The sequence below is a fragment of the Morus notabilis genome, unplaced genomic scaffold (genome assembly GCF_000414095.1).
Source record: "Morus notabilis unplaced genomic scaffold, ASM41409v2 Scaffold794, whole genome shotgun sequence".
Taxonomy (NCBI): Eukaryota; Viridiplantae; Streptophyta; class Magnoliopsida; order Rosales; family Moraceae; genus Morus; species Morus notabilis.
The window spans coordinates 298,279-309,968 of record NW_010359940.1 but is presented as its reverse complement, the minus strand read 5'-3'; the positions used below and the strand labels follow the sequence as shown (position 1 = coordinate 309,968).

The 11,690-nt window shown below is 31.8% G+C and overlaps 1 protein-coding gene and 1 non-coding gene across 2 annotated transcripts; one reads left to right on the top strand and one right to left on the bottom strand.

Moving 5' to 3' along the window:
* Nucleotides 1–716: 716 nt before the first annotated feature.
* LOC112091096 lies at nt 717–813 on the top strand. The gene has a single exon (XR_002901989.1). It is a non-coding gene; the product is annotated as a small nucleolar RNA Z266 (small nucleolar RNA).
* Nucleotides 814–3,027: 2,214 nt separating this feature from the next.
* On the bottom strand, nt 3,028–4,268 carry LOC21402116. Its single transcript, XM_010095460.2, has one exon. It carries the CDS (start codon nt 4,132–4,134, stop codon nt 3,448–3,450), a length of 687 nt encoding a protein of 228 aa, XP_010093762.1. The 5' UTR covers nt 4,135–4,268; the 3' UTR covers nt 3,028–3,447.
* Between the last annotated feature and the right edge of the window lie 7,422 nt (nt 4,269–11,690).

Genomic DNA, 11,690 nt, shown 5'->3' with positions numbered 1-11,690 from the left:
TAAAAAAATTATAAATAAAAAATAAAGAATAAAAATCATAATTATGCACGTCAAGAGGTATTTTTGTTAATATTACCCTTTCTCCTTTTCAAACTTAAGGCCCCTTATGGGCTGGACTAGGCCTGTAGTAGGCCCAGCTAATAAGAAAACACAATGAGGTTAAATTCGTCATTTAGGAAAGAAATAGCCTATATATAACTCATGTTTTCAGTATCCCTTCCTTGCCTCCCGAAGCACTAGGGTTTCTCCCACGCAGTCCTGCACGTCGTATAATCTGAGACTTCAAAAAATGTTCATTTTCTTTCTCTTTTCATAATTTTTTTTAGTTCTTATTAGTTTTATTGAGCGCGGCCCTTAAGATCGCCTTCCTCAACAACCATGGAAGCGTGTCGAGTCATAGCCGCGCAAAAGCAATACACCATTTTCTGGGAAAGTCTCATAAGGGTTCTCCTTATGAAACTTTCCCATTTTTTCCCACCTAATAATTTTTTTTTATTGGGCAAATCCCATTTCCTAGGATCTGAATTATTCCTATTTTTCTCAACCCTTTTGGGGATTTGAGGAAATGGGATTTCAGGTCCATAGGTAACGCCTGTGGATTGTCTCAAATTCGAAGGTAGGTTACATTCTTACTTTCCCATCTTTTAATTTTCTCAGAACGGTTTTATTGTACTGTTTCTGTGCAATGCATTTTGTTGTCGTTTTTTGAGAAATGGGTTTGGCAAGGATGATGAATCAATTAGATGTGTGAAAGGTATTACTCCTTTGTGAACTCAGACTTTTGAGGCATTTAAATTGTCTGACTTGCCTGCCTCAGCGACTTTGCTCTGTTTTGTTTTTGCCTAAAATGGTTTTTTTTTTCGCATTTTGCGAAACGGCATGAGTTGTGTATTGCAGATAAACGACAGTAAATTTGGAAAACGACAGTAAATTTGGAAAACGACATGAAAAAGCGATGTTCAATTTGATTTTTCCGTCCACAGAACTTGTCGTTGTTGTGTATAAACGACCTGAAATGTTTACTTCACGAATACACGGAAGCAAATATTAAACCTTAGGGCTTTTAATTCAATGATTTGAATTTTGGTTAAGATGTGATTTTATGCGAGTTTTTTATTGCAGTAAAAAAATTAAATGGCGAGTTTTTTATTGTAGTAAAAAAATTAAATGTGAAGGAGAATTTTTTATTTAGTAAAATTTAAATCTTAAATTTGAATCAGCGAGAATTAAAATACTTGTTTGCGCATAAACGACATCAGATGTTATGTCGCTTCATGTACAAACGACAATTTTTTTTTGACAAATGAAAGGTTAGTCGGAAAATTTGTGTAATAATACTTGTTGACTTGTATAGTTGCGCATAAACGACATCTAATGACATTGCCCTTCAAGAAAAAACGGCATAATAATACCATGTATAAACGACAGAATTGTTTGCTGATATATAAAAGGTAAAACGTAAACTTTTGATGCAATAATACTTTATACTTGTAGACTTGTAGACTTGTAGTTTGCGCAGAATAAACGACGGAAGATAATTACTCTATAATCCCAGTATATAGCGCGTAATCGACATAAAATGATACGTCGCTTCATGAACATATGATGTCTGATATTCTTAGGATGTGTAGACTGTAGACTGTACAGTGTAGTGTACACTTCGTTTTACACCAACTACTAAAAAACTTTTCTACTAGGCAAGTTGTGTGATAAACGACATAAAATCATCTGTCTTTTGATATAGATCCACAGCAAAGTAGCAAACTTGCCCTTTCTAAAGAAAATAATAATAATAATAATAACTTGGCCTTGGAATCAAACGTCTGCCCCATTTTTTTTTTTTTTTTGAGGGAAAGAAGGCTTGCATTCAAACATAAAATTGCCAGCGTGAGTCAAAAAGAAAGGAATAGCATCCAAAAGGACCAAAACTGACTCATGAAAACCGGAACTAAAACCAAAAGTGGGATAAAGTGTTGGCAACCATAATCCCAGAACATGGAGTATGGCTAAGGAATGAACTATATAAGGAACCACATTAATAGCATCAACTTTACCAATTTAACAGATTGTAAAAAACTATACAAGTAAAAACGATTTTTTTTCTTTAATCAACAACAGATTTTTGTGCGAGCTAAAAACACAAAACCACGACCCTGTTCTTTTCGCGTGATTTAAACTTTTTGGCAAACGACAGGAGACTTGGATAAACACACCCACCACAAAAAAAAACAAATAGCACATGGGTCTTGATTTTTAGTCTTTACTATTGATTAATACCCTTTTAACTAATATAATTATTTGATTAAAAGGATATTAATAAATAGTATGCGGTAAAAAATCCTGACTCGTGCACTCATTAGAGTGCATTTGTCTCCCTTTCCCTTGAGCTACAACATCTGACATGTTATTTTATTGACCCTATTATAACATTTTGGTGCTCTATCGTTTTTCAATCCATTTGCTTGTATGAAGAAGCATCACTAGGTACAGGAAGACAAGCCATGAAATGGAAAAGTCAGCTAATTTTTATCAGCGTTTTTCAATTCTTTGACTAGCCGCAAATCCAACTATGAAATTCAATGCTATATCATTCAACTCTCATGTAATCAATTGTTCATCACTTAAAAACTGCGGTGAAGTAAAAACTAGCTTACCATAACATATCATTTTCAATAATTTCGAAAGGACTACTCAATAAACAAGAACAAACCACCATGTCAAAATACTCCTATACATTTCAACGATTCACATGACTTCAAGGTTTGTTGAAAAAAGGATTTCTCATCCTGGTCAAAGATTCATCGAGGAGTTAGAGGTCATAGAAGATTTTAAGCTGTCACAATCTAGAATAACCAAGCACAATAACGAACGGATAAGTACCATCTAATCAGCCATCCTAATCCATAAATGGTTATATACACCCTTTTCCAATCCAGTTGAAAAGCCCAAAAAAGTTAATAAAATAGGACTTTTTCCGGTAGACCTCCCTACCGCTAGTGCCAATTGACAATTAGATCACATCAAATTAAAAAGTATATTGGCTTATACGATCATCTTGTATTCAATTTACCTCCTTGTATTCATTTGTACGATCATATAAGCCAATTTACCTCCTTTGTATTCTTTTGTGTCCAGAGATACATAAAACATGACACAAAAGAAAAATGTGATGTTACTCATTTTACATTCATTCTCCAGAATCTATGATCAAGTACGACAATTGTGCATACAATCAATTTTGACCAGCATTTCTTTTTATCCATTGAACTATCAGAAACCATCAACAATTCTAAATCTCTTCTAAACCTCAGTATATATTCCACTGAAAGAAAGCTCAAAAACATGTTCTTTCCCTAACCAAGACATGCTCGTGAACATCAATATACCAAAAATCAAACAAAAAAGAACTAGACTTTCTCATGGAATCCAAGAAAATAAAAGGTATTTCTAGTCAAGAAAGCCAGTCTTTCTCCAAATAGCATTTCTCACCTGGCGAAGATCCCTCCCTTTCAGGGTCCTCCCAACGCCTTCAAGCACCGAGAACGTCGTCTTCGGCGACACGCCGGAACCTCTTGCGACGATCTCGTGCGGCGGCAGAACCTTGTCGTCTTCTTCCTCAGCATCGTCTTCGAAAACCTCGAAATTCCTCCGCTTCGCCATGGCCTTCGCCAGCAAGGGGACGTTCATCGGCGCAGATTGGTGCTGGAGTTTCCCAGCCGGCACCGACTGCAAGTATTCCCTCTCCTGAGAGCTCTGGCCCGTAATCGGAGGCCTCGGAATCACCGGAATCGACATCGTCACCGACGACGACGGCGAGATTGAGGCTTTCCGGCACAGGACTTGGTAGCCGCGATCGGACTCCGGAAGCACCGCCAGAATCCCCGACTTCTGCGGCTTGGCGAAACTGGAGCGGTGCCGGTTCTGGCCGGGGAAAACTCCGGCGAGGGCAGAGTCGCCGTGATCTTGACTCGGCTCCGAAAAATCGTTCGTCCAGAAAACCTCGGCCTCGATGAGCTCCCCGCCGGAGCCGGAGGTGGAACCGCCCGCGGAGGAAGACGGAGGCGAGAAGGTGAAGATGCCGAGGAATCGGTCGGAGGAAGGCGATCGGCTGTGGCGGTAGGTGGCGGATTCCATCGGAAATTAAGTATCGGAGAAGAGAATCATTGAGAGAGTGAGAGATGTGGCGGAGAGTCGCTGAGACAATTTTGCCTTTTTGAGGGTGTTTGGGAAGGAAGAAAAAGCGTGGAAAATTGACGTGTCGTGACTTGTGTGTGTTCGACTCGTGTGTTGTGTTGTGTTGCTCCCAGGGGGTGTAGGGTCACGTTCGATGATGACGTGGCCGATGCTCTTCTGGGGCCCGCGTTCTGTCAAATTAAAAAAAAGTAAAAGAAATGGACAATAAAATAAAATAAAAGGCACACCCACGTCCTTACCTTATCCAATCCACGCTTCCGGATGGCCATTTTTGTCCAATATCTGCCATTATTGAGATAATAAGTTTGATTCCTAATTCATCTGATAACTTTTTTCTAAAAATTTTTTGTTTAGTAACAGATAGGTATATTTATGTAAATTGCATTTACGCACTTTAACTTTATCGTTATTTACATGTTGCTCTTTGAATTTTTAATTTTAATAAGATTTTAAAATTTTATATTCCTTAACAATGCGTTTCATTTGATAACAACCTCAATTACTATACTACAATTAAAGGTCAATTTACCAACTAATGAAAGACTTTGAGTGTATTTGTGTAAAAATTTTGAGTAATTTCTATCCATTAATTGACGTCTTTTAGCTATTGAACTACAGTTATAGAAATTTGTTAAATGTAGGGTCATATTGTGATCTAAATTGCAAACACCAATAAGTGCATAGTGCACTAATGCAATAAACATACAGTCTAATGTACTTTATTAAATATTGGTAACAAAAAATGTTTTATTTTTCCTTTTTTAATTTCCGAAGAAATTATATTGTTATTTAATATTCTATAAGAACAATGATTATCAGCGTACTTTTTTAACAAATTACAAACTGATATACTTAGTTCCAATACTGATTAATTATGACACAAGTTCTCAAATTGTCTTACATAACAATCTTTAATTGATTAAAAAACCTTATAGTGATAACTAATACTTTTTATTCAATTGTTACATAACAAAATCTGAAGAGTTTCTTTTTTTTTCTTTTTTTTTTGGTGCGTTATTTAGTCTCTAAATTTACTAGCCATATAACCATTTGATTCCTAATTACTTATTGAGATATCATATTCAGTGACGATAATTAGTCCTTTTCATTTATATATAGCAATTTTGAAGAGTTTTTTCGTTAGTCACTAAATTACAAGCGTTATAACCAGTTGATCATTGAATCTGAAGATTGTTTGTTGCTTTTTTTTCGTTACTTTTATTCACAACTCTAAAACATTGGAATAAACTATCTAAATGAAGCAAAACATAATTTCCATGAAAAGAGAGAGAGAGAAAAAAAAAAAGAAAGCAAAAGCAAAACAAAGTCATAATGAGTGTGTTTGAAGTTGTTTTTGGTTTTATTTTTCACGTTTTTTTTTTTTTAAATAAATAAAAACGAGAGTGAAACGGAGTTTGACAAAATTAAAAATAAAAAACAGAAATGAAAATAATTTTTTAATTTAGTGTAAAATATGAGAGAAATGAAAAATGACTTTTAGTCGTTTTTCATTTTTTATTTTCGTTTTCTTATCTCTCGAGTAGAGAATGAGAGAGGGAGATATTAATAGATTTTTTTATACTGAAAAAATATCTTGATAAAACTACCAAACGCATTTTTAAAAATAATTTCTGTCTGAGATTAAAAACGTTTTCATTTTTATTTTCATACAAAAAAAATAAAAATCATTTTGGAACGAATTAAAATGCACCCAATATTTTTCTAATTTTGCTTGAAGTTAACGCATGGTTTGGATACGACTCCTACTTCAAGCGTAAATAAATTTATCAATAGAGTGTCGCCTATGAAATTAATCACTTCTTAGTCTATATGAAAAATGGCCATTGTGTAGTTTGACTGTATTATTAAGTAACTAATTTGCCATAACTAATACATTAACATATTCTGTTTACTAAAAACAATATATTATAAAAAATGACACTAGGCAAAATTTAGGTGACTATTACAATGATGAAGAAACATTTGTAATTTTATATTTGTTCTGCTCAGAAAAAAAAAAAAAAAAAAAAAAGCTGCTACAGAAACTTCTAACAATTAGAATTGAAAAATAATTGCCTTCTACTTTGGATTCTCTTGCTTTTAAGGTACTATTCTTTGTGCTGAGTAGTAAGCAATAAAAATTGACGTTTCTTAGAAAAAAAAAAAAAGAACAAGCGATAATTGACGTAAGTTGAGTTGGTGTAAGATTGTAAGGCTCGTTTATTTTATCGATTTGAGTTTAAAATTTAAGTTTTGTTACAGTAAAAAGCTCTCATAAACAATCACATTTAACTTTTTATTATAGTAAAAAGTTCTCACATAAAGTCACATCTCAACTCGAATTAAAAACTCAAATCAACGAACTGAACGCCCCAAGTTACGTGCCAAGTGGAATTCTTCACTTCCTGTATAATAAACGAAAACCCCATTGCAATGTGATTATTGAAAAATCAAGTTACATTGGTATCCCTTAAGTTTTGTCAATAATACATAAACACCCTATTATTGAAACTAATTACAACAACCGTTCACTTGACTAACACTATTAGTTTTTGAACTAAAATAACGGAACATAATGAAATAATCTAGCCATTTCTTTTAGATATTTATGAATGAAGCTAAAACAACATCACTGTGCGCACCTAAAAGCACAGACCATTTGAGATTCATTAATAGTTTGAGATCATTTTAGGACCCGTTTAGTTCGTTGATTTGAGTTTTTAATTTAAGTTAAAATGTAATTTTATGTGAGAACTTTTTACTGTAGCAAAAAAAGTTAGATGTGATTGTTTCTGAGAGCTTTTTACTGTAGCAAAACTTAAATTGGTGAAATGAACAAGGCAGTTTGATTTCAAGCTGCTTTTGTTAACTAATAAATTTAGGTGGTGAATGAGTGTCTTCCTCTCGCGAACAAAAGGGGCTTTTGACTCTAGTTTTCAATTTCAGATTAATTTTAGTTCACTGATTTGAGTTTTTAATTTGAGTTGAAATGTGATTTTATGTGAAAACTTTTTACTGTAACAAAAAATTAGATGTGACTGTTTTTAAGAACTTTTTACTGTAACAAAACTTGAATCACAAGGCAGTATGATTTCAAATTGCTTTTGTTAGCTAATAAATTTAGGTGGTGAATGAGTGTCTTCCTCTTGCGAACAAAAGGGGCTTTTGACTCTAGTTTTCAATTTCAGATTAGTTCCGAGGACGACATATAAGCAAGGTGGGGCTTAAAAAATTGTGAAAAGAGATAGAGAATACGTAATTACATTATTTATAAAAGTGTGTTTTGTTTAGACGAAAAAATTAAAATAAAAAGTGTTTAAATAAATTGATTGAATCGTTGAAGATTTAGATGAATAAGGGGCATTATTGCTATAAATTTGATTTAACTGTTGTATAATTAGTGAATTAACGGTTATACAATTTTGTTTTGTGATTTACGTGTTATAAACTTTAGTTAAATTAGGCTTATTAGCTTCGATTTATGAAGTTTATGTTTATAAATTGGATGTTTCTGCGGTAGATTCCTTTTCGTAATGCGTGTTTTTAACGTTTAAATCTCATTAAACTCATCAAAAGGCACATCAATAAACGACTATTGATTTTAATGTATATAATTATATGAATAATATTAAAAGACACATTAATAAACGATTTGTTAATATCAGTCATTTCATCATAACTGACTGTCAATCTTCTATGAAGATATTGAAAATAACAATAATTTTTTAATATTATTTATATATTTATTCATGATGAACGCACATAATAATAATTTATTGTTATATACTTAAAAATAATTTTTAATTTTTAAAATAATATCTATTATAATCAAATAATATAAGAGAATCCCGTTAGTCCTTTTAAGAGGTCACAATGGAGAAAATATCCCCACAAAAATGTTAATTGTTCACAGAAAAAGTTAGGAGACATTTGGTTCATGAATTAGAATCATAAAATTAAAATTATTTTTAATTTATGTGTATTTTTATGAGAGAAAATATTATAATAAACTATAAATTATGATTCAAATCGAGGTACGAATCTCTCAACTAAATAACCCATTATTTTTATCATTCGAATTTTCATTCGTAAACTGAAATTAGATGGAGCCGCAACTGGGACCCATCTTATTTGTCAAGGAGGAACACGTGTCCATTTTCACTCATAAAATTTTCCTTCCGCGAGGCACCGGAACGCCGCACACAGCTGCAGAAAAAAAAGCCAATAATAATAAGGGTCCTCTAATAACACCTCTCTTTTTGAGACTACGCCATGTAAAATTTCGATTGACTCCACTACTACTGGCTCTAATAATGCGAGTTCATTTTACTATCGTGGACATGCACACATCATAACTAAAGTTCAGCCAGCAGAAAGATGAAAATGTAAGTTGATCGATAAAAAAGAGAAGAGAAAGAAAAAGAAAATAAAGTAAAAAATAATACATATGAGTCTTATTATTTTTTTTTCTTTTCATAAGTGGGTAAAAAATGAGATAAAAAATAGGAATAATTTATTAAAGTAAGTAAAGTTATTAAATTATTATTTTCTCTATCAACATCTAATTAAAAAATTTAAAAATATAAAAATAATTTATGAATAAGATTTTTTATTTCATTCTAATTTAACTTTTAATATTAAATAAGTAAAAATAAGTTTATTTTCTTTCTATCTTTTCATACTAAATAACATAAAAAAATTAATTTTCTTTTCATCCTTGTTATTTTTCATCACTTTCACATTTTATTTTTATCTTTTTTTTTTTCTTCCTACCAATCATAGCATTCCTTGCATTCTTTTCTGTGGGACCCACCTCCCTCTCATTTCTCTCCCTTTCTTTTCACATCGAAAATACCAACAACAAAAAAAGAAAAAAAAAACAGACTAATGTTCAAAATACAGTGAACATCCACAACTTCCTTCAGATTCCTTTCAAAAAAAAAAAAAATGATTATTACTTGAAAATAACGCAAAAAAGGGTTTTTTTTTTAGATCGATCATGCACATTCCTGGCGGAAGAATTGCTCTGCCAGAAAAGACTTTTGACGAACTAGAAGGGGGAGGTCTTCTGCGTGCTGGGTTTGAAAGCTAGATCTGGGTTTGCCCAGATCAGTCGAACTTAGAACCTGAGAAGAAAATCCAAAATCCAATGAAAAAACCTGAATAAACAAAATCAATGAACTTACAGAAACCGATTATGAAACCATTTGGCGTGTCAGACTCAAAACCCCATTAACAAAGAATTTCGAATTCTTTTTTATTTCCATATTTTGTATCTCAACTTCCGTTATCTTGTGGTTACGGAGAAAAAAAGAAACTCTTTTTTTTTTCCTTCTTTGCTCTTCATATTTGAGCTCTGATTCTTTTGTTCTAGAGGATTTGTGTACATTGTTTTTGGTATTCGTTTATTATGAGCCATAGTTGATTGAAGGTTTTAATTTAAGTCAGATATGATTTTATATAAAGAGTTTTTTATTGTAATAAAAAAATTAAGTGTAATTATTTTTAAAATTTTTTTATTATAATAAAATTTAAATTTTAAATTTAAATTGATAAAATAAAAAAAAACGAGTAAAATTCAAAGCATTACTAGAGGTGAGAAAAAGGTTGTGTCTCTAAGGCTTCTCAGAGGAAAGGAAAAAAAAAAAGTAGACCGGATAAGATAAAATTAGGAATCTGTTGATTTCATCGATTTAAATTTTTAGTTTTAAATTTTAATAATTAAAAATTTTTAAAAAATATTAAATTTAATTTTTTTAATACAGTTAAAAATTTTTAAAATATGTGAACAGATACTAAGTGAGTATATTTAAGTGACATTTATTTTAAGAGTTTTATTTAATTTAAGATCATGATTCTTGATTCTGTCATAATATTTTTATCTCATAAAAAATTTAAATTTTAAAAATTAAAATTATGAAATATAATTTTAAATCTATGAATCAAACGTCACTTTAAAGTTACAATACATGTATTGTTGGCAACTACACGCCACATGATTTTAATTGAACGGTAACTAAAAACGTGCTCTACCGGTAGTCCAAAAAAAAAAGAAAAGCGTATCAAAGAAGGACCTTAATAATAAAAATAAAATATAATGGAGATTCTATAGCAGGAAATGTACTTTCACCTAGGGGCAATCTAGAGGCTCTAATTTAATCTTATTGAAGGTCCATGTATGTCCTCCCACATCTAATTATAGCCTAAATACAATGAACATAAATACAAAAATAACCCTTATGTTAATGAAATACAATTTCTCACCCCATATGTTATATAACAACAAAAATTAACCCTAATATTTATGGAAATACAATTTCTTGCCCCAAATGTGTTATATAATAACGAATTTTTTTTTAGAAATTGCTAATAAAACAACTCTTATAAATGATTGTTAACACATTTTTTTTTTCCTTTAAGAATAACAATTCTTTTTTGTAGATTATTTTTAAATATATAGATATGAGAAAATAACTTTTTTTTAAAGAACTTATGACAATGATTTTCAGTTTAATAAAAAAATTGTTTTTTAAGTTCTCAAAATTCCCTTTGAAAGTAATTATAATATGATTACATTATTTATAAGTAAAAAGAACCACTAAATTTTAAAAACTAAAAAATATCAAAATAATCACAAATTTAACCTTTCAACACTACAACAATTAAACCGAAACAAACAGCTATCCATAGAACAAGAGCAAAGAACAGAACAAACAAGCAACAAGGCAAGGAAATATGAAGAACCACCGAAACAACATGATATCAACTAGCAACTGCGAAAAGGAAGAAAACACAACTAGAAAAAGCAAATGAAAATCAAGCTCTGGAATGATCATCTGCTCAGAGGGGCAAAAAGAAAAGAGGAAGAAAAAGAAATAGCCCAGCGGCTAAGATTAAACCCATTACCACAATAAAAAAAAAATCCAAAAAATATAGAAATTTTATAAAACTAAAACGAGGCCAATTATAGAAAATTCACTATTTTTTCCCTAAAAAAAGCATTCAGCAGTACGCAAATCAATTTCCAAACTCAAATTAATTTCACAAATGCAAAATAATAACAATAATAATGTCAGTCTAAAAACCCAGATGCCGGCGGGTCTCAACGTTCGTACGTTGGCCGCAAGACACACCGTTCGCTAGACCCATCAATCGCTTGGTGGAAAGAAGTTGGTCGCGCCACCGGAACCTTCTCGTCGGAACTTCATCGACACCCCATCGAAGAAGTTGATCGCAGAACTTCATAGCCTATGTTTCCCGAGACCCATCGATCTCACGGTGAGATTTAATTGGATGTAAAATGAAATTTTATAAAATATTGAGGTAGTATTGTAATTACAGAACTTAAAAAGAAGAGTATTATAAAATGTATTTGTGCTTATCTTAGTTTTCATATGCTCTATCAATTTGAACCGTTAATTTATAATCTGACGGCCTACATTTTATACCCTACCGGGGGGAGAGTATACCCCCCTACCATAGAAATCCCCAAAAAT

What these genes read in the sequence shown, in the direction of transcription:
- LOC21402116 (XM_010095460.2), bottom strand. Translation starts at nt 4,134, where the DNA reads ATGGAATCCGCCACCTACCGCCACAGCCGATCGCCTTCCTCCGACCGA.